This window comes from Meriones unguiculatus, chromosome 8 (assembly GCF_030254825.1).
Source record: "Meriones unguiculatus strain TT.TT164.6M chromosome 8, Bangor_MerUng_6.1, whole genome shotgun sequence".
In the NCBI taxonomy this organism is placed as follows: Eukaryota; Metazoa; Chordata; class Mammalia; order Rodentia; family Muridae; genus Meriones; species Meriones unguiculatus.
In genome coordinates, this window is record NC_083356.1 from 113566546 (window position 1) to 113590715 (window position 24170).

The following is a 24170-nucleotide window of genomic DNA, read 5'->3' on the forward strand; positions in this document are numbered from 1 at the left end:
GTGGTGTGTGAAAGATGTTTTTCTGTACAGTGATAGGGAGGAGGCAAGAAAAAAGCCAGTGAACCAAAGAAATCTGTAGGCTTAGATTTCTCAAAATCCTACTCTATCTACTGCTAAGGTCAAGAAAGGCAGTTGATCTTCATTTTCCCCAAAATTAAAAAAAAAAAAAGCTTTATGCTCCTAAAGAAATGTTAGGATGCATGAAGGATGAAGGGATTATTGCCACCTAAGAAAGCATTAAATTGTAGTTACAAAAAAAAAAAAGAAAAAAAAGAAAACCCAAAAGTGCCTAGCGAGGCATAAGGTTTAGGATTAGAGGGTAAAACATTATTGAACAAAAGGGGATTTAAAAGAGAGGTAAATCTAGACGGGGGTTCTATACAAGCATTCAGGATCAAGAGGATAGGTGGGTGATTACTTCATACTTTCACGCCTAGCGGGACAGAAGGGTATCGAGGCTACATTTGAAGAAACTATCTCGGAAGGGTACATTTTAAACTATATGGCTGGGACAGTCGTGTCAAATGATAAAGAGCTTAGTGTGGCACAGTCCCAAGCCGCAGGAAGTAGATCAGGCTGTTGCCTTGAGTCGCTGCTCTGGTCCTTGCTTATATACATGATGGTGACCAATGCAGAGCTGAAACCACAGCTTACTCACTGAGTGTGCATCGGTCATATCTTCTCTTAGTCATTATAGCATCATTGAGGGTTTAGAAAGCCTTTACAGCAGGAAGAGAGATGGTTCAAATTCAGAATAAGAAGTTTTTTTCTTTACCTGAGCATATTAACTTTTAATTTATTTCCCATGTATAGTTTTTTGCACTGTGATATTAAAAGATACATAGAGCTTTTTGGTATTACACATTTTTTAAAAAACCAAATTATGCTGTTGTATGAACTAAGCAAGTTCCTCAATATATTCTAATTTTATGGAATATTGATTTACTTTGGCTATATAATAATTTTAAATTTTAAATAATTTCTAGAAATCATCTATGTTCCAAATATTTAAATAGTTCATTTATTTTGGTAGGCCCAGCTTTCCTAATAGGAGCTGGTGTGGTTGGAATAATCAGTTTAATTAAAAGGTAATTGTAATTCCCCTTACTGAGAAATATGTGGGCTCTTGTGAGAACAGTGGAAACAGACTTTCAGTAAACACTTTAAGAGACCAAGTCTCTAACAAAAATGGTTCAGATGCAAAATGTCCCGCACTGAAAATGTTCAAAGAATGGCCATAGGAGCACTTTTGAAAAAGGTTATACAAAATATTTAAAGATGGGATGTGACCCAACATAGCATTGCAGTTTGCTGAGGAGTAGGATCTCACTGCCTCAGGGGTTTGTCTGTGGGGCTGTCTGACTGTGGCGGAGCTACTGATTGGAAGGAGTTAGTAAGTTATTCATGGCTTCCAGACAGGAATCTGAGAAGCTGCAATCCAAAAAGCTTAAACGTAGCTTTAGTCAGCAAAGCAAAAACAGTTTTGTAGATGATGTTTAAGAAATAGTATTTCCTCAGATCTCAGAGTTTTTAAAAATGAGTTCCATATGCTTCTAGGAAGACACATTGTGACATATTTCGAAAGCCAAGAGAAACAGCAGATCAACACTCATGACAGCTGGTGTCCCACTCCAGTGTGTTCTAGCAAACACTGTAGCATCCGTGGCTACAGTTTGGGGCGGTTCAGGTTCCATATTACCCCTATTTGCATGGCCTGGTGAACTAGTTACTCAAGGGCAAGGAAGCGAGGAAGCCGGCTGTGCAGACTGAGCACAGTGGCAGTTGTGTAAGGTGGTCACTGTTAAACCAGCGACAACTGTTAGTGTCAGTATTGGGATACTAATCTGTGCTTTTCCTCTGCATTTTTATTTCAATTTCCTAGATTGCACAGCTTGTTTTTCTTTTGTTCATAATACTATTAGATATACAAACTATGGTGTAGATAGTACTTGGCTGATGTTGACATTTTTCTCAGATTGACCATGGTACTTTGAATAGTTAATAAGGTTTTATTTTGTTGTTGTTGTTATTGTTTTAAGTCAAAAGGCAATCTGACATCCAACATTTTAAAGATAACATTGGTTGTGATCGATGATAAGCAAACAGTCCCTTTAAAACTCTGTTATTATTCCTTTGGAAAAGGAAATATGCATATACCCTCATTCCACTTTTCTAGAAAGACTCATTCTACCAAGGCCAGTGGTGAAGTCCACTCACTCTGAGAACAGATGCAAAGGGGTCATTTGTGTGTAACTCTTTAGTATAATGTAACTTATTACAAAAGAATGGATTGTTTTATTTTCTTATAGTCTCCCATTTCATGACTTTTTTATATTAAATACATTCTTTGGGCTTATGTCACATACCAGGATGCAAACTTATCTTATATGACAAAAGTACCTTACTTTAAAAAAAAGGCATCTCAAGGAAGGAAGGGTTTGGTCTGGCGCCCAGTTTGAAGGTAGCACAGCAGCAGGGCATGAGGCTGCAGGTCACATGGTTTCTGGGACGCAGCCTGTAGGCCGGAGCTGTCCACAGTCTCCCTCCTTAGTGAAACCATTCTAGAAATAAACACACAGACTCCCCCAGCCTCGTTTCCATGGTGACCCCAAAGCCACTCAAGTTGATGAAGATTGACCGCGATCAGGCAGCTGTTGAGATGAACCAGTACGCTCCTTTCTAAGTAGTTCAATTTCATGTTGACTCTGCTGGTTCAAACCAACTTTCAACATAATAAAACCCCCTGAGGCTACAGTCTCTGGGTTTCATACGTACATCAGAGGATGCTCTACTGAATGATAGTGGAGATATTCACCAGTGGGTGACCACGGAAAGCTACTCCATCTCTCTACAGCCTTATCATCCTGACCTGCAAATTGAGGCTGTCGGTGTCTATTCTCTGCAGCGATCACTTTAATAAGCTGATACATGTATTATAACAACATTTCACAGGTTGTTCACATTACTTGTCTGGCAGAATACTCCCAGAAAGGCTATCTAACAGTGGCGATGCTGTCACTTGCTGTCACGTGTCACCATCTTATGTAAGAGTCGGGCTCTTTTCAGCTAAATTGTATTTTTTGATGGTGGTGGGAAGTTTATGTGGATCATACACAGACATTAGCATGTATATAGTCGTGGATAAAGATTTTTAACAAAGTCCATAAAACATTGGGAAAGCTCCTGGGAAACTCTGAAACCCAACAGATAATGATCAAAAACTGGGAGCGGCATGCTTTTGGAAGTTAGCAAGCAAACGCTGGTTAGCCATGAGTTAGGATGTTCACTGTTCAACACCTTGGAACTCAGTTAGACTGAGTGGTCTATGGAGAACCATGGGAGACTCTGGCTTTATGAAGTACATGGCCCTGCGTAGTCCATGTCGTTATTGCCAAGGTGTTTTGAGTGATAATAGCTACTGCATAGCCACATACACTATGTAAGTAAGGTTAGGAGAGGGTTTAGCTCCCAGGTTTCATGAGCTCTCTTCCTCTGTCTTCCTGGTCTCTAGTGTTGTCTGTGTTGGTGGAGCTGGATCTGCCAGTGAAGCCGCCCACACTTTGCTCCTTAGAGCTCAGAAGAATGCTGGGTGGAGTTGGATTGCTCCCTGACTCCCATGGGAGCAGTTTCCTCTTGGCTTACTACCAGCAGGCAAGGAGTAGCCTCACATTCATCAAACTGTTCCTTGTCCTAGTTTGCTTTCCATTGCTGTGTCAAACCACCATGACCAAAAAGAAGCTGGGGAGAAAAGGGCGTATCTCATCTTACAGCTTTCCATCACAGAGGGAAGCTGAGGCAAGAATTGAAGCAGGCCAATGGCAGAGCACTGCTCACTAGCCTGTTCTTCACGGCTTCCTCAGCTATCTGTACCCTGGGACCATCTGCCCAGGGGTACAGATCTGCACCACCCCCAGTAGGATGGACGAATGGTCATTAAGGCGACAAACACCTCATATCCCACAGACTTGCCTACAGGCCAGTGTGATGTGGAGGAATTGCCTCAGTCCAGGGTCCTTCTTCCAACACAATTCTAGTTTGAATCATGTTGACAAAAACAAGCCTGCACACAGTTTTATTTCCTGTCTCCTAAAATACACAGTACAGCCTGAAGTCAAATGCACCAACTTTGGTTCTGAAATAGCCTCACTTGCCTCCCAGCACTTCTACAAGCAAATGTGAAACGTGGGACAAGTCATTTAACCTTCTGGAGACTCAGTTTTCCTAATCTACATTAGAAGAATCATGTATAATATCCCCTAAATGACAAGGTTATTATGCTATGAAGTCTGATTTTAAAAAGGGTATATAGGCAAATAAGCAATTATCAGTAGAATTTTTATTTCACTATGAAAAATTCTGATGACTGCCTAGTACCAGAAGGGAAGTTTCAAAACAGGGCTGCTCTGAGTATGATGTTTATGATGTCCTGTGAGGTGAAATGTGGGGCTCCAGTAATTGTAACTTCAACAGATAACCTAGAGAACACTAGGTGATTCCTTCTGCCTGGAGAGAGAACCCAGGTCCTAGACGGTTCAAGCCCTTATGCTCTTTACCTCTTAGCCCAGTCGTATCCTCAAGCCCTTAGCACAGGGAGTATGCAGTACTGTTTTTTGAGTTGTGTGTGCACAGAACATATATTGAGTAACACCTGAAATGTAGACTTCACCATGGCATGGAAATGATGCTTATACCTGCGAAAATAATAAAAAGCAAAGGTATACCCTGGGAGCTGCTGAGGAATAGGAAGAGAGCCAGTGATGAGGGATGATGTGTCATAGCAGCTCAGCTGATCAACACTCAGTACATGCCACAGAAGGCAGTCTGAGTGGTATCTGAGAAACAGTAAAGAATCATGGGATGTTTCAGATTAGGGGAAGCATTTGATAGCTCCTAGTCCAGGAGAGTTCCTTTTGATGCAGGATTTACTTTCAAAAACGTTGGGAGAAAGAGGTCAGAGCCAGGAAAATGGAGCAGGACTGGTTCAGAAGAGAATCCTTGATTATGTACATAGTTCCCTCACACCACTGAGCAATGGTAGAGGAAGCTGGCTACTTTTAGTTAGAGTCTTTGTTGCTGTGATGAAACAGCATGACCAAAAGCAGCCTGAGATGGAAGGACTTTCATCTCAGAGCTTGTAGTACAGTGTGAATGGAAGTCAGGGCAGGAACTTGAGGAAGGAGCCCGGACACAAGAAACACAGCCGAGGCCACAGGAGAGTGCTAGCCATTCGCTTGCTCTCCACGGGTGGTTCAGCCTGCATCCAGGCCACCTGCCCCGTAGTGACGTCACACATGGTGAGTTTGGCTCTCACATCAATCATCAGTCAATAAAATGCCTACAAGCTAGTATGGTGGGGCCCTATTTCAAGGAGCATGCTTTCTTCCCAAATGACTCTGGCTTCTGTCAAGTTGACATAAAACTAACCAACACAAAAATATACAAAAATTGTTAAGACAGCAAAAGGAATTTTTTTTCTTATGAACAAAAAGTGTGTGGCTTAAAGAAAATCCAGTGTTCTGTTCATAACCATATCTATGCTGGAATTTTGCTATCCCAGGGACAGTTTTACTTAGGTGTTTAACATGTGAATGGATCCCTAGGAGATTAGTTTTAGGCTTTTATTATAATAAGGCATATTTGTGATTTTGCAAGTATATATGTTATTCAGTAGGTACTTGCAGAAATATTAAAAAGAAAAAAAGAAATAGATCCAAATACTTTGTAAATTATAAAGTCTTTCACAAAACCAATAATTTAAAGGGGGAAAGAGATTAGGATACATCTTGACAATTTAAGGTACTTATAAAAACCAATAATGGTCTTGAAGATGATAATAAAATAGCCTGGATAAAAAGAGCGGGGTGGGGGAGATGCAATTTGTATTATTGCTTCATGTCATTTTATTTTTTGACCCTTCCATGTCATTTTAGTAGTCCTGCCTGTGGCTAGGGGAAGCTTCCTGGCAGTGAATGTGCCCAGGCTGCTGTTTGTCTCATTAGCGCTTGGATCTCTGAGGTCATTCGCTAACCACCACAGCTCAGAGATGGAAAGGGCAGCTTCTCAGAAGTGTGCATCAGATATGGAGGGGAGCTGGTTATAAAAATTGGTCATCATGTTCATGTCTGTAATATGTGACCAATTTTCACAGAGGCATAATGTTGAGGCATTGAGTATTGCCCCTCCCCCCAATTTCAAAGCATATTTCTTATTCGAGAATATCCTGTAATTCAGTGGCTATTTCTAGGAATGGCACTGTCATCTTTTTGTTTTGAAGATGCATCAGGCTGCCAAACTCTGGCAGTTGGATAGGAGTTGCAGCTTGCTAATTCTGTCTAATTGTAAAGGACAGTCATGTGTGGGTTGTTTAATATAAGGATGCTATGCCTAGTCAGGGCTTCTGATGAAGAAGGGGAACAAGAGCTAGGCAGGAAGTTTCCAAGCTGCCCATGAGGAGACAATCTGCCTTTGAAGCCATTTGCCTCCTGGAGAGAGACACCAGAGGGACCGTGTTTAGTAAATGACTCCACTAAGCCAACAGACTAAGCCGCCGAATTATCATCAGACTCAAATGTATCAGATGTGGGAAAGCCTGTATTTGAACTGCTGGCCATTAGGAACGGTGTTTGTTGCTATGGTAACTGGTGCTAAGGAACTATACAAACAGAAGCTGATTAGAAGGAAATGGGGGGGGGGGGGCTAGCAAGAAAAGCCTGAGAGAACATAAAAATAATAAAGCAATCCAGTTGTTGTAAAACAAGACTTAATCCACACACTGATGGCTTGGAACCATATATTCCTACAGAGTTTGCATAAATAAATTTCATGCTTTCCAATTAATTTGAAGAGAATAAAATACTGCCGAGGGACTGTTAATTTCTATGATATTTAAGGCAAGGAACCGAACTGAAGGTGCTGCTTTCCTGAGAATTTTAGATATGCTTGGCTAGGAAGTCATTCCATCACATTTATCTGCCTGGATGTGGGAGACATTAACAGCCTTATGAATATTCATGAGGTCTGGTTAATTAAGTTAATTGTTCTGCAGAAGTGCTTGCACTTCCAAGGACAATTTTTTTTTCACATATCCATTCATTCATTCATTCATTCATTCATTCATTCATTGCTTCTGTTGGAGCCTGTGGATGCTGCCTACTACTGTTACTTTCTCTTTCATGAACTCACCTCTCACCCCAGCTCTTTTTTTTCAGCACATTTCAGCAGGTGTCGGGGAGGGGATGGTGGCCAAAGTTATTGGTGGTGTTAGAAGAAATAACTCTTCCTGCTAATTAAAATGTTTACCTTCTGCTATTGTCCGAAGAGCATAGTTCTTTATTGTGGACATCTTTTCAAATAGTGTGCAGTTTCCTGGAGGGGAAAAGTACTGTCTGTAATTGTATGATTTGAAATGCACTTCCTCAGGAACTTCCATGTTTATGTCAGAGTGCTAAGGAAACTCATATTCAGAGATGAAGGTATGCACTAATGAGCGGATGATGAATAATTTCTGACACCTGGTCATGCTTCCTATGATAGCTAAGTTGTGTGAAATTGGAGGACAGTTGCAGAACTTGGCAGGTCATTAAGCAAGCTGACCTCGAGCACTCACCATACTTCATGCTCCCTGAGGGCAGTCTTTACTTTCCTGGGCTGTGATGTGTGTCCTTCGCTGTTGTGCACAGCAGCGTTACGTCATTCACCTCAGCCTCTCTAGAGGAATTGTTTTAGAGTCCTCTCCTAATTAACCCCAGGCACGGAGGAAATAATGTCACAGGATTCGGTAATCAGTGATCCGAAAGGCCCCTCTCTAATTGTGTGTCCTCTCCAAAACCTTTACTGTAAATCTCAGGCAGCAAGAAACAAAAATTGATTGATTTGTCTTCCTTCTGGATAATTCTAGATGTACTATGAGCCACACGGCCAGGACACAGGCAGGAAAGCTCCAAAAGAGCACCGAGAGCTCTAGTCCAAGGTCCCCAAGAGGAACGGTCCCTGCACTACTTGTTTGCAGACCAAGACTGCCAAAAGTTGCACTAAGCATTTGTTAAAGTGTGTACCTGGGTGCAAGGTATACGGGCACACATGCACACGCACACACATGCACACCCACACACATACACGGATTCATTCTACAAGGTATATGTGCACACATGCACACGCACACACATACACAGATTCATTCTACACGGTATACGGGCACACATGCACACCCACACACATACACGGATTCATTCTACAAGTTGGAGGTGAAACCTAGGAACGAGGTGATGCTGACACTTCTTATTCGTAGACTACACCTCTGTAAAATTCACCTGGGAATCTTAAAAATCACACACTGAGTCATTATATCTAGAGTGGGACCTGAGAAATATTCTTTTAAAGTTAATTTATTTCTGTCAGTCGACTTAACTAGCTTTTCCTTACTCATTTTTAAACTGACTAAAAGCTGTTCATAGTTACACATACAACATGTTTGGAATATACAGACCTCATGGAATGGCTAAATTGGACTAATTACCATATGTGTCCCCTACCTACTTATAATTCCCCACTCTCAGTGGTTTTCAAGCATGTCACACACTAATTACTCTCCGTTGGATTTTGCCTCCACTGACCAGCACTGACCCACGCAGTGGGCTGGAGCCTCTTCTCCCTGCTCCTGTGAGGTCAGTTGTTTATTTATTTATTTTTGTTTTTCAGATTCCAGATGTAAGTGTTTCTTTCTCCATATACTTCTTACTCTATCAGACATAAGATTCTACAAAGTTGCTCACACTGCCCCCAGTCTCCAGGTTATCGTCACTTCACAGTTTGCATTCCATTGCAAATATATACCACTTCTTTCTCTATGGATTCATCTAGTGGGCATTAAGGCTGATCCTAAAACTTGGCTAGTGTGAAGAATGAGGCTTTCATTATCCTCTCATGTCTCCTCATCCTGTTAGTCACAATACTACCCTCTGCACCAGTCTACAGTCCTATCAATAGCAAACAAGGGTTCCTCTTTCTCTACATCTTACGAAGCTTTGGTTGTCATTTGGCTTTTGTTGTTGTTTTGGTTTGTTTTTGTTGGTGTTTGTTTTGATCATAGCCATGCTAAGTAGGATAAGATAGAATACAAAATGGCTCCATTTGCATTTCCCTGTTGTCTAAGGATAATAGACACCTTTCCAAGTAGCTATTGGACATCTGTATTTTTTCTTTTAAAAACCATTCATTCAGTTCATCATTTGTGAAATGATACGGGATTTGAGTTTGACTTCTGCAGTTCTTTATATATTCTTGATATTAATCCCCTTTCCGTTGTGGAGTAGCTGGAAGAATGTCTCTGATTTTAGCTATCTTCTCACGCTGATGCTCTGTCCTTGAGGCACAGAAGCTTTAAGTTCATGTGTTCCCTCTGTTAATGCTTAGGCTATTTCTTGTGCTGTTAGAATCCTTTTCAGAAAAAAAAAATCCTTGCATATGTCTACCTCTTATTATATCTGTATTCTCCTGAAGAAATTTTGAGTTTGTAGATCTTATTATCAAATGATTTCTGCCTTTGTGTCCAACTATATTGTTGATTTATATGTTGGACAATTCTTATATTTTTGGAATTAAATCAACTTGTTGGCAGTAGGTGATCCTCATAACGTGTTCATTTAATTTTGTTTGCTAGTTTCTGTGGAGAGTTTTTATCTATGTTTTCCGGGGAAATGGGTCTGTAGTTTTCTTTATTATTGTTATGTCTTTATCATGTTCTAGTGTTGGACTTTGTAGAATGGCTTTGGTAAGAACGTGAAATATAAATTTTCATGACGTCATTGTTCAAGGGTCAAGCTCTTCATCTCTGTTTCATTCCAACTTTGGTATACATGTTATAAAGGAGCAGTTATCGAGGTTTTACATTTTATTTCTATGATTAGTGAGGGCCAGCATTATTTTATGTACCCACTGGCCATTTGTATATCTTCTTCAGTGAAATTACTAGTCATAATATTTTTTTTAAATCCATTTTTCTGTCAAGAGACTTTTGAGTTCTTTGCATGTAATCATTGTTTGTTGTACTCACATTTTGATTAAAGACAGCTCATACAAAGCGATGGTTCCCTACATTCATAATGGAGCTGACATGCCCTTGTTACCTAGAAAACACACACTGAGATAAGGACACTGCAGAAGAGTCCAAAGACTTCCCAAGAAAACTCAGGGCTTCAGGGAGACTTCCAGAAACATAGAGCCTAGACACTAAATAGTTTTCACAAGAGGGAGGAATGTTTGTGGTATGTTATCTGTGCACAAGCAACTGATAATAAAATAAAACAAGCGTCCACCATGGGTTCATTTCTGAAAAGAAGCCGCTTCCCCTGCCAGGGGCCTCAACCGGGTCCTTTGAGCAGGCTCCAGAAGATGGCACTGCTGTGACAGCTCAGCCCTTCCAGCCAGCCAAGCACTGAAGGGGGCAGAGGTGCCTGCTGTCTCCACCCTGTGTAAAGGTCTCTTTTTTTTTTTATAAGTTTTTATTTTTTATATTAATTACAGGTTATTTACTTTGTATCCCAGCTGTAGCTCCCTCCCTCATTCCCTCCCAATTTCACCCACCCTCCCTCATCTCTTCCCTGCCCCTCTCTAAGTCCACTGATAGGGGAGGTCCTCCTCCCCTTCCATCTGACCCTAGTTTATCATGTCTCATCAGGACTGGCTGCAATGTCCTCCTCTGTGGCCTAGCAAGGCTGCTCCTCCCTGTGTGTGTGTGTGTGTGTGTGTGTGTGTGTGTGTGTGTGTGTGTGAAATAGCTAGCCATTGAGTTCATGTCAGACAGTCCCTATTTCCCTTACTAGGGAAACCCACTTGGATGTTGAAGTTTCAAATGTGTGCATACGTGTGTATGGCAGGGTGTGTGGGGATGTGTGGGTGGGTGGGTGTGGGGTGTCTGTGTGTCTGTGTAGGGGTATGTAAACATGAGTGCAGTGCTCTTGAAGTTTAGAAGAAGGCATGGGCACGCCTTGGGCTAGCGTTCTATGCAGTCGTGTACCGCACAATATGGGTGCTGGGAACTGGACTCTGGTCTTCTGCAAAAACAGTTTGTGTTCCTAACAGCTGACCTATGCCCCATTTCCCCTTAGTTTTTATCAAAGTGTTTAAAAAGCAAGAACATCTAAATACAGAGAAAAAGTTTGCTGAGCAAGGACATAATAAAAAATGTCCATGTCTTAAACTAATTATTATTAACTTATAGCATGAGAGAAGCTTCCTCCTGCAGCAGCTGGGAAGACACTCACAGACCCACAGCCAGACATGACACAGGGAAAAAGACCTTGGAACAAACAGCTCTGAATGAGATGTGTCCATGCAATCCCTCTCCTCAGAGCTCAGGGAACCCCTTGGAAGAGGAGGTGGAAAGCGTTTAACAGCTCAAGAGGATGGAGGACAAGGCCCTCTGAAGCAAGGTTCATATGAACCCGCAGAGACTGAGACAGCAAGCACAGCGCCTTGCCAGCTCTGCACCAGGTCCTCCGTGTATGTATTATTATAGCTGTCTGTTCAGTATTTTAGGGGATTCCTGAATGCGAACGAGTGGGTCTCTGATTATTGTGTCTGCTTTGGGGCAAACTGACAGAAGGGAATATATAGAGGTATGTTTATATACATACATACATATATAACATACATATATTCGCTTCTTTAGAGACCTTGTGAATTTTCGTAGAGGCTGCATTGAATCCTTTGATAGGAACTGCTTTAGATGGTGTGGCTATCTTAGTGTTCATTCTTCTAGTTTGTGAACACAAGATCTCAGCACATTGTTTTCTGTCATCTTAAGTCTCTTTCATCAATGTTTCCGGTTTTAAGTTTACAACTCTTTAATTTCTGTATTAAAATTTGGTCCTGAGTATTCTTGGGTGGTATTTGTAAATAAGTTGATTGTCTTGATTGATTTATAACAGGTTGCTATAAGTGAATAAAATACTATTTGCATATATTAATTTTGTATCCTGCAACTTTCCTGAGGTCTTTGGAGTTTTCTAAATGATCTCGTTATTTGTCCCTGTGACAATTTAATTCCCTTTTCCTGACTTCTTTCTCTTATTCTCTTGACTAACTACTTGGGCAGGACTGCTACGATGATTGTGACTAGGATCGCTGAGACTGGCATCTGCTGCTCCAATGAGCAGCTTTCAGGAAACACTCAAGTCGTGTTCCACCTTGACCATATTTTAAGTCATTAGAGTCAGAACACAGCTTGCTTTGGCTGAACCAGTCAGAATTACTTGAGCAGGGAGTAAGGTTGACTTTGTTGTTTGCAGTGGTATGGCTGGAGTTCTGGCTTAGTTATGCTTATTTATCATTAATAACTAAGGCTTTCTTCTTATTGCTTAATGCTTAGTTGTGTAATAATGATTTCAATGACATCTTAGTTGGCAGTAATAGTGACTGAGGTGTTTCAACTTCTACAACTGGACACTGAAGGACGCAGTTGCAAGTGACAGAAAAGAAGCACTTATTCATGGCCACAGAAATATCCTTTCCCAACCAAAGCCAGGAGACAAGACTTGGACTTGGAGACAAGTGTGCAAAACGCCCATGTTTTCACAGCTCTTGGCTAGCATTGACTTCTCCCTGTTGCACAGTTCCCCATCTTCCCGTACTTGTCAGTGCCTTCACTGTCCTGGAAAGGAGGGCTGCTTGCTTGTTACTTTCCCTTCTGGGTTATTTTGGTCACTTGTAAAACATAACAAGGCCTTCACTAGGGCCTTTTCCCTTCAGAAGCTAGATGGAGGAATCCTAGAGTATTTGGAATCATCCTAATAATTACAAAAATCAGTAACTATGTCTTGTAAACATATTTGTAGATGACAGTTATCAAGTTCAATATTTTCTTCCCATGGGGAAGTTTTTCTCTCAGCTATAGAAATGAAACCGATTTGAAGTGAGAACTTACCTTGAAGATTCACAGGATGTGTTTTTAACGTGCCTGTCAGAGCTGCAAATGACACCATATTTTTATATTCTTGATTGAATTTTCTTATTTATATATATGTGCATTTGTCTTGGCTCAATATAAACATTCTTCTGCTGTGAGTACCCATTTTTGTGGAGAAGCTAAAGGCTTATTCATTAAAGTTGAATGGAGTAGGCTTCTATATAACTGTAATTTTGAGAGACTAACAAAGATACCATGATCAAAGTAGCTGAGGCAATAAACTATTCTCTAGCTTAGGGTTCCAGAGAGAGAACAGAGAGACCTTACACATGCTCCCAAATGCTGCGCTACTGGGCTGATATACCCAGTCCAATTTTCTAACATTTTGTGGTATTTTCTAACTTTTAAATCACTCAGACGTTCAGCAGACAGTTCTGCAAACATTTGACAAGCATCTATGCTGTGAATGGAAAGCTATATTTCTAATGTTCTTATCAACTTTTCTCTCATAGACTTCTAGTAGTTTTCATCTGAACATTACATGGTGGCAGTTATGTGTAATAAGAGCACATGTGAATTTAAAACACACACCCTACTGATAAAATGTGATTTTAAATTGTGTTGGCAGGATCTACAACTGTGTTGGCACATTCTCTCTGTGGTCTTGTTAATGTAGTGACTGCAACTATGTACGTTATAGTGGGTAAGAATTTCTTTTAGGATGTCCAAGTAGAGTAAGGAAGTTTTGACTCATATAAGTAACTATTGTGTTTCTGCCTGTCTTATTGAGGAACAGTAAGTTCTTTGTCTCTGAGCATGAAAAATGTTTGACAAGCTCAAAGGCAAGGTGTCTTCTAGTTAAATTGCCTCTCAACTACTTGATTTGAAAGGAGCAATAAATAAAGTTTTACTATAATCTTGATGGAAAAATATTATAACGATCTTCAAAATCACAATTTAAAAAGAAAACGGGAGAAGTTCATACATTCTATTTGCATATGTAATATGCACTATTGTTTGATTGCACAAAGACTTCAGGCCTAAGATCATATTACCAGAGAGGAAAACTATCACAACACGCCCGCAGGCCATAAATTATCCCACAGGACAGCATTCAAGTTCAGAAAAGTGCAATGCAAAACTAACATGAGCTCTGTTTTCCTGGTACATGTACTTCGGCATTACATCCCTAATCCCATTTTTTGTGAAATAGATATAAGCTATAAGATTTACTACTTTGAATTTCTTTGCTCATCACCTGAAAAGTGGTAAGCGGCATTTATGGCTCCTATAGTAAATATAGGTGCCGAGGAAGCAAGGTCGGTAGCTCTGGTATATATCTGGCAGTATCTCTTCAGCAAAGAAACATGAGGATGATGTTTGCGGGCTCCACCACTCACTGATGCACTGGCTACCCTGTTCAAGGTCGCATGCGGTCAGCGGATGTCTGCACCCTTAGCTCTGCTGGCAAACTGCTTCTCTCTGGGTTCTTGGCCCTGTTTGGCTTTGGTGGAAGAACTGTCGCTCTGGCAGAGAAATGCAGATGGATGCCTCCCACTCAGAGAGACTTTGCTGTGACCAAAGCATTGGCCAAACTTAAGTGTTTCTCTTAAGGCAAAAATTCCATATCGCAATGCCAATGAATATTAATAGTGGATTTCATTCTTTTTTTTTTTTTTTTTTTTTTTTTTAGGCCAGAGAATTATAAAATGTCATTTTTACCAGCCGGTTGCTCTCAGGATGAAGAAGAAAAGGTAAGTAAAAGCTCTGCATATTGTTGATATTTTTAATTCTCTTTATTTTTAGTAAAATATGTACAAGTGATTTGCTTATGTACCATATGCAAGTCTGGTGCCCACAGAGACCAGAAGAGGGTGTCAGATCCCCTGGAACTGGAGTTACAGATATTGTGAGCCACCAGCACGGTGATGGAAGTGAATATGGGTTTGCTGCAAGAGCCGCCATTGTTCTTAACCACTGAGCCTCTTCATTTCTCTTTAAAGAATAAACTATGTCGACCTAAGCAGTTTATTAGACTTGTGCCTTTTGGCTATTTTCTCACATACTACTGAAGAGTGGAGAAGCATAGATTCCTACCTCTTCTCATAAACATGGAATTCACCGGTCTGTCTTCAGAAACAACCCTCCATACAGACTGACAGCCCAACAGCTGGTCCCTCACTGATGTAACCATCTAACACTTATTTGAGTGTGTGCCACGATTTAGGCTTTCCATACAACCATGATTCTCAAACCCACAGTCTTGATCCTCATGAGGATTTGGGGGGGGGGTTGGTTAGCATGGAATTTAAATATTAAAGCAGCATTAAGGAAAGGTTCCAGTTACTAAGAATCTATTCCTTATAATACATTTATAACTTAAGTGATATTCTATTAGGGAAAATTTTTTACGTACAATTAAGGGTTCTCTACTCATGTGTGACATGTTTTTGTTTGTCACTTCACTTTTGGAAAAGCACAGAGGTCTCAGGAATCTGGTGAGTCAGAAAGAATCTGCTTAAAGCCCTAAATGGTACCATGGAATGGGAGAGAAAGTAACCAGCCACTTCTGTTTTCTTTGGACTGTGGTGGTCAATGGCAAACCACACAAGGACAGTTCTTGAGCATCGGTGTCATGGCAATTCCCTGTCTGTGTTCAGTGGCACCCAGAGGCTTTGCACCTGACACCAGGCAAGTATTTTGATGACTGTTTAATGCTTGCTTTTTATAAATAATTTTCTGCTTGGTAACACTTGAACTATTAGCTAGCTAAAACATGTTAAAGATGCACTCTCTGATGAAAGAGCAGAGAATAACCGTAAGTGAACGAGTGCTCAGCTACAAATAGGACATCCATGTCATCCTCGTGACCTCCTGCCAAGAACCAGGGACCATTATGGAAGAGGGGTGGAAAGACTTTAAGAGCCAGAGCCAGAGAGGGTTCTGCAGTGGAACAGTATCTCCCCCACATGACAGTACTGTGCACTGTGGTGTAGCTGTGGTTGCCTGAACAATATCTATGTAAGATCCTGCCTGTTAACATCTGTCATAGCGTGGGAGGGGCTAATGAGCCCCGACCCCTAGCTGAAGAGCTATTAACTATTGATGGCTTCTGAGGGGAGGAGGAGTCAGTTTTCTTTAAGGATGTCACCAGCGGTAGGGCAATCATACCCCTGTGGATGACCCCACATTCATGAGCACATGAGCAGTACAAATTAGATGGGGTGGATTATTGGGAGGCAAAATATAACAGGAAGTTGGGAATGGACCTATGAATGTAGGGGGTTTATATGGGAGGAATTCAGAGAAGATGTAAATATGATCAAAATACATTATAAATGTCTCAAAGAATTAATAAAAATGTTTTTAAAGAATAAGAATTATGCATTAAAAAATAAGGTTTTTTGTAGGATATTAAATCTTCCTAAAGGATTTGTCTACACAGTACATTGTGAACAACTCTTGAACTATAAACAAACAAACAAACAAAAGAAGCTGTCCTATAATCACTGGCATTTTACTCACTCTCTGGCTAGAGTGTTCCTTTGGGTCTCACTGACATACTTTTTATTGTACCTCTTTTGTTTGCTTCCACTTCACCGCTTGTTGAGAATATTATGCTAAAGGTTGATGTTTCTTGTGAATGCCTCTGCTCTCCAAATTTTAATACAAACGTATCTTTATTATGAGGGCTGGAGAGATAGCTCAGTAGGTATGAGTGGTATTTCTCTGGCAGGGGATCTGGGCTGGGTTGATGCTTTCAGTTAGAGAGACATTTGGTTTGCTTAACATGAACAATGGTACATAGAAATCTCCTGGCTGCGTTTTACTGAGATAGCAGTAAGGCACTGTATAACTTCACAGAATTAGAGCCAGTCTGTCTTTTGCACATCCCTTTAAACAAATTCATTTCTAATCTAAAAGTAGTTCTTTTCTAAAAGCAATCATGTAGAACAAAGGAAAATGGATAATATTTATGAAATAATACAAGGAAGAAAAACGATGTTTAAAGGCAATGCCATGAACACTCTGGTGCTTTCTGATTTTAGAGGGAAGAGACAACATGCTGAGTAGGAGGAAGATTGGACCATCAACTCAGCAGTTAAGAGCTCTGCTGCTAGCAATTCTCTGATTGGCATTGAGTGCCTTCCCCTGGGAGTGGCCCATCCTTACATAGAATGACTGGACAATGGATTGACATCTAAGGTTTGTCACGGTGCTAGCCTGAGCCTCCATAGTTTTCAAGGCTGTGTTGGCTCTAAATCACACATTTGGATTTCTAGTCTCTCTTATTGGATAAAAGTTATACAGGAGTAAAATGCTCCGTTGTTTAGCCAAACATATGTGGTGATGATTGTTCGCTCTATCTTCTATTCCCAGGGCACTTTGATTCATTTTGTTTTCTATGTCACTTAGACCTTCTGCCCATAAATAAACTGTAAACTTTAGTTTACAGTTTGGATTTTAGAAAAATATCTAGCCATGGGTTATATAAGACCATTTGCAAATGTTCACTGTCACCATATACTTTTTCTTTTCTTTTTAAAATTTTTAAAATATTTTCAATTTTTATAATTCATTCACTTTATATCCTTATTTTAGCCCCTTTCCTCATCTCCTCCCAGTCCCTCCCTCCATCTTCCCCCCTCTCCCCTTCCCCTAGTCCACTGAAAAGGGGAGTTCTCCTCCCTTGCCATCTGGCCTAGTTTATTGAGTCTCATCTGGACTGCCTGGATCTTCTTCCTCTGTGGCCTTCCTGCCAGGGGGAAGTGATCAAAGAGCAAGCAACTGATTTCATGTCAGAGACAGTCCTTGTTCCCCTTGCTCTGAGGACCCACATGGAGACTGAGGCTCCACCCAACAGGGGATCAAAACAGATGCAGAGACTCAGGCAAATTCTGGGCAGAGCAGGGAGTCTCATGGAAGAAAGGGGTTGGGCTAGAAGGACCTGGAAAAGACAGGAGCTCCACAAGGAGACCAACAGAGTAAAAAAAATTTGGGCCCAGGGGGGACTACAGAGACTGACGCATCAACCAAGGACCATTCATGGAGAAGACCTAGACGCCCTGTTCAGATGTAGCCAATATACTTTTTTAAAAGGCATACATAGCTTTAAAATTCTTACATTATTAGGGTGGATTTAATATTACTTCTTGAAGTGAGTAAAGTACATAAAGGTTTGATATTTGAAGAGCTTGCAGTCAAGGTTTTGCTGAGGAAAAACCCTGAGGACTAATAAAACTAATTTAAAAGGCTCTTCCACATCAACGGGAGCATAGCGGAATATGGTGAAAATTTTAGGTCAATTCAACATGGCAATCTTTCGATATTTGTCAGTATCCTCTAATTGAGCACTATATCTGTTAGACAAAATGATGCGGGGTGTTTCAGAAATAGTCTGTTAGTGAACTCCTTGATGTCAAACACAAATGTTTAACTTCAGGTTAAATAACGGAAGCACGGCTCTAACAGCTGTACAGAACATCACTCAACCAGAATTTGTAAAGCTGAAAAGATACTCCCGAGTGGAGAATCAGGTATGCACATTTCTTTTTGTTACTTTTTTGCAAGGCTATTAATCATGGAAAGATGCTTCAGAAATTAACATCAAGTTTTGCCTCATGAGAAACCTTTAATTTTCTTCCACCTACATTAATCATCTTTTCCCCCAGAGTTACTTTCAGAATTTGAAATTTGTATGCCAGCTTTAACACACCTTTGCTTCTTTTGACATATGGGTTATCATTTTTTCCCCTTGCACAGAGAAAACTCAAAATTCTATTATTACAGTAAAACGTGAAAGAAGTTAGAGGAACAGTTACACACAAACACACACTGCACGTGAGCACGTGCGCACACACACACACACACAAGCTGAATAGAATGAAAAGCAGTGAAATCTGAGAGTTTAGCCTGCTTGGTCTTACAACAGCGGATTCTAAATGTATAATACTAAGATTTTACTGACGTTTGTTTATAACTTGCTATATCTTCATGGATTGCAATAGATTTTCAGATATGTTCTTAAAATACCCATTTTATAGATGTTATTCAAAACTTATATTTTTATTGAAGTGGTTAGACTGAAAGAGAACTAGTAACTCTGACGAGCTGGTTCCCTGGGAACGCATCATGACACAGCTGTTCCTCTGCAGTTTGACACATTTGTGGGGGTGTGAATGGTGCTTGGATGTAGTTAGGAGAGGACAAATGGGAGGAGGCGGCCAGTAAATCCAGATAACCATCAGAAGCTGTTGATCTCATTCTCTAGCCACATGTAGGAGAGATACAGACAGACAGACACACAGACAAAGACAGACTAAGTCTCTGTGTGTATCTGTGCCTGTGGGAGCCAAGCCATTAGAGTTTCTTGAGCTGGAGGCACAGGTGGTTGGAAGCTGCCTACCTTTGTACTGGGAAGGAAACTTGGGCCCCCTGGAAGGCTCTTACCAGCTGAGCCAACTCTGCGGTCCCCAGCCCCTCCCCCCACTCACCTCATAATTTCACACTACCACGAAGAACTACATTTATCTGGTATTTATAATCATATGTAATTCATGTCATCATTTCTATAAATAATAGACAAGTGTGGAAATAGGAATTGTATGTAATGCATACAACTGGAAATCATTAAGTTAAGCAAAATAAACCAGAAAGGTAAATACTGCATATTCCTCTCATGTACAAAACCTAGATTTGGAGCCAGAAAAATGGCTCAGTGGACAAAGGTGCTTGTTGCACAAGACTGGCAATCTGAGTTCAACGCCTGGAACCCACCTAAAAATGAAAGGAGCAAACTGACTCTACAAAGTTAACCTCTGACCCCCACATACACACAAACATATATGTGTCACAAATATACACACATATTAATAATAATTTTAATTTTAATTAGATGCATTTATTTGTATTTACATATGTGTTTGTGTAGGTCTAAAAAGGGAGACCATGAGAGGCAAGAAGGAAATTTTAAGGGAAGTGAGGAAAAATAAATGCCATCAAAGCTCCAGTTCTAACCGCCCTTGGAGAACATCAACATTGGCATTCCATGGATATATGTAATAGTCACATTAATACATCTCTTCTTTCTCATTAAAAAAAAACTTTATCATGTAAGAAAGACTGCATATGTGTTAGTTACGTGTGATCAAACAGCAGCAGCACTGGTATGTGGGAAGGAAACAGATTCCAAATTGTTTTAGCATTTCACTCTCCGGGGCCGAATTTTCACGGTTGGAACGCCAGCATTCGTGGACAGCTGTGGAACAGACTGACGACAACCTCACTCTTTTTGCAGTGACTCCGGACTCGGCAAGAGAGACTAAGACTACCCTCCAGGGCCCTTTCACCTGAGCCCTCTTGCTAGCTCCTCTCCCTCCCCATGTCTCTTGCTCTCCGTGGCTACCTTGGGGAAGGGACTTTAAAACTCTTAAATGAACTCTGTCCTCTGAGGGTCCTGATCTGGCTGATCTCTTTGTTCCCATTATTTCAATTGCTTGCCTTCTCAGCACACAGCCCTGCAAGGGTCTGATCACACCTTCAAGCTGCAGGACCGCTGTACCTCCCTTGTGCCATAAACCTTGTAAACCACCAGGTCTCCGGGTCCAGCAGGTCCATGGCTGACCACGACTTTTCCCCTTTCTTCAGATAACACACACCCCAACTGCAGTTTCTCTGACTTCCTCATTGCCTCACGTTACCCTAACTGCTTTTGTTGGTTCTCATTTTTATCCTCCTCCTCCTCTTCTTTCTCCTCCCCCCGTCCCACCACCACCCCAGGGTTTCTCTGTGTAGCGCTGGCTGTCCTGGACTTGCTTTGTAAGCCAGGCTGACCTGGAACTCACAGAGATCTGCCTGCCTCTCCTCCCTGAGTGCTGGGATTACAGGCACCCAGCTTGTTTTCCCTCTTCAGAATTAAAATCTTCCTCATTCTACTTATAATGGCCTCTTCTGTCTCTCCAGTTTCTCTTGACTTTTGTAATTCTTCCTTCAGGAGTTTTTCAACAGTAGCTGATTTGTTTTCTTCAGTCACTGAGGGCAGACTTCCATTTCCTGAGCATGAGCTACATGGTCCTTGATAAACCACTCCCTCCCAGTGCTACAGCTTGAGAAAGCAGGTTGACTTGAGGAAGCGGGTTGACTTGCTCATGAGGCCATTGTCCCCAGGGAACATGGTTTTCCTCTAAGCATATTTTCACGTGGCTGTCTCTTGATACATGCGAACCTCCGCTATTTTTCAATGCATGCCAATTCTCGCCACTCCCAAGGACACCCTCCTCTTGGATTAGACTCTGCCACATGGCTAGATGTTTAACATAGTCATATCTTTAGAAACCTTTATCTTCCAAAACAGTTGCGTCCTGAGGCCTTCAAGATTTAGGACTTCAACACTGGAGTTCTTGGGCAGGGCACACACCTTATGTTGAAACGCTTTGTAATTGAGTTCTTCAGAGTAATTGAGACAGCCAAATAATTTCATTGAAAATTTATTGAAAATGCAGATCATTGGTCATTGCAGGGTTTAGAACAATCGGCTTTGGAATTATCACTTGGTAAGCAGCCGTCCCTTGTCCTCCTGCATATGGACCTCAAGGAAGCACATGTTTTTAGTTGTTTAAAGCAAATTAAGGGTCAGTATTTTCCCCCAAACCCTTATTTTACACACGTAGACCAAAGGAACCGGAGCTACTACCACCTAAGCTGTACAATAAACCGAGTTACACGGTGGTCTCCACGCTCTCTTCAGTTCTAAACAACTCAGTGGCCTGTCCCCTCACCCCAATAATTCTCTTTGGAAAAGAAGAAAAAGTACATTAAAACATTCAAACATTACCTAGTGGCATTCTAGACTGGCTAATAACTCTCTTGTACCTTGTTAAAATGGCAGGTGAGCACCTGGGAAATCATATCTGGTCACCTCTTCCCTTTCTCTTATATACTTCCCACTTCATTTTTTTCTCTAAGTTTAGATTTAGGTTCTTCTGAATTAAATTCCAAGTGTGAAACTTGTGCTAGAGTATGTTTCACATCAGCTAAAGAAGGAAATAATGAAGTCACTGTGAGCAACTGAAGAGTGGCCGTAACTAGAAAGTACAGGATCATTGTTGGAAATTCTTCACAGGTCTGAACTGTCATACAGAAGAGCGGAATGAGCTGCGAAACCCCTGGAAGGAGGTTCCTTTTCTAGAAAACCTGACGGTATCTGGTCAGACTTTCAAAGCTGTAAAAATGTTAATATGATGATGAAAATTATTTGTAAAAAATAGGGGGCACCAGAAAGCATCACAATTTTTAATTTATATTAATTACAATTTATTCACTTTGTATCCAAGTGATAGCCCCCTCACCCTTGCCCTCCCACCCTCCCTCCCTCTTCTCCCCCTATGCCCTTTCCCTAGTCCACTGATAGGCTAGGATCAGATGGAAGGGGAAGAGGACCTCCCCTATCAGGTCTCATCAGGAGTGGCTGCATTGTCTTCCTCTGTGGCCTGATAAGGCTGCTTCCCCCTCAGGGGGAGGTGATCAAAGAGAAGGCCACTGAGTTTGTCAGAGACAGTTCCTGTCCCCATTACTAGAGAACCCACTTGGAGACTGAGCTGCCATGGGCTATATCTGTGCAGGGGTTCTTAGGTTATCTCTATGCATGGTCCTTGGTTGGAGTATCAGTCTCAGAAAAGACCCTTGGGCCAGATTTTTTTTCTCCTCTTGTGGAGCTTCTGTTCTCTCAAGGTCTATCTATCTCTCTCTTCTTGCATAGATTCCCTGCACTCTGCCCAAAAATAACAATGGCTCTGAGTCTCAGCATCTGTTTTAATACCCTCCTGGGTAGAGTCTTTCAGAGGCCCTCTGTGGTAGGCTCCTGCCTTGTTCCCTGTCTTCTCCCTCTTCCGGTGTACGTCCCATTTGCCTTCCTGAGTGAGGATTGAGCATCTTACCAGGGTCCTCCTTCATGATTAGCTTCTTTAGGGCATCTCGAGATTTTGCATTTGTTGTATTTTGTTCAATTTTCCCTTTGTGGAGACTTATACCATTGAAGAAGTAAAAATTTATTCAGGGAGTAATAGCAATTGGATGCAATCCACAGCAGGAACCAACTGTTTCAGAACATGGTTTTCCTTGGAATGTAGATGGTGACTTAATGGGAGCTGCATCCATGTTATGTAAGCCCAACTATTTCACGGCTCTCTGTGTAAAATAGCAGATGTAACATTAATAACATAATGTGGGGATTCTGCCTCTTCACTGCCTAAGCAGAAGGTTGAAAGCCAGTAATTTAGAAAATTGTAGAAGATATAAGCACACCTTTCAATAAATACAAATATGAGTATTTACACTGGCATTGCAAATCATTATTTGTTTTGCATAAAATATACAAATAATGTGTTTACAATTTATAATGTTGGTCTTTGAGGATATTGTTAAGCCTTTTGAGAATAATACAGTACAGCACTTTCTAGCCCTCTCCCCAAAGTTGGGCTCTAGTACCATAATACTGTGTTGAAGAGATTGCTTCTATTAAGTCCTGTTTTTATTCAAGTCAGCATGTGGGGAGGGGGCTCTTGTCAAACCTTCACAAAACGCCCAGCACACTGTAACATCCAGCTAACATGAGCCTTTAGTGCATACAAACAGTTACAGGAATCTACATGCCCCTTCTTAGAAAGCCTCAGGGCTTAGCAGGGTGTTCTCAAATGACTGTCTCTTCACAGAGGCACTAAAGGCTATCAGCCGGGCAGGAAAAGTGGTAAAGGAAGCTCTGAAACAGTCACAGATGTTGGTGTTTTGGGCCCTTCCGCTTGCTGATTGGTGGCCCTGCCGTGAATGTGTGCCGGTCTGTATGTAATTCACGTCCCACACTCATGAGGCGGCGTGTGAAAAGTAACGATGGCAGGCATTCAAGTCTGTATTAGTCTTTACAGGCTGCTCCTAAGGCTGATCAGACTTTACAGAGGAAGTCTGGAAGAAATGACCGACTACAGAGTTGCCTGTAACTGCATGTAAAAGAAATACGTAAAGTAGGAATTTATTATGAAATTATCTAGCATGCAACATATATACAAAGAAAAATGCCTTTTTGAATAAAAATATCTATATTTCAATATAATTAAAATAGTATCTAGGTATCTGAGAAGCAAGCTTAAAATGTAAAATCAATGAATAATCAATTCTGATTTTGGAAGGTGTTTCGTAGGCCTTGTTTTACACAACATTGTACTATATTATTATTGAAGACATTTTTAAGCAACATGCACTACATCAATATTGT

The 24170-nt window shown here is 41.0% G+C and overlaps 1 protein-coding gene across 1 annotated transcript in view; it reads left to right on the plus strand.

Annotated features, from left to right (window-relative positions):
• Cerkl (ceramide kinase like) overlaps positions 1-23905 on the plus strand; it is a 102566-nt gene extending 78661 nt beyond the window's left edge. The window contains 9 exon segments of the mRNA XM_021643317.2: positions 13533-13607; positions 14330-14504; positions 14598-14658; positions 15387-15409; positions 15485-15595; positions 18348-18440; positions 22903-22972; positions 22974-23059; positions 23815-23905. Of these exon segments, the coding sequence (XP_021498992.1) occupies positions 13533-13607; positions 14330-14504; positions 14598-14658; positions 15387-15409; positions 15485-15595; positions 18348-18440; positions 22903-22972; positions 22974-23059; positions 23815-23905 (785 nt within the window).
• The last annotated feature ends 265 nt before the right edge of the window (positions 23906-24170 follow it).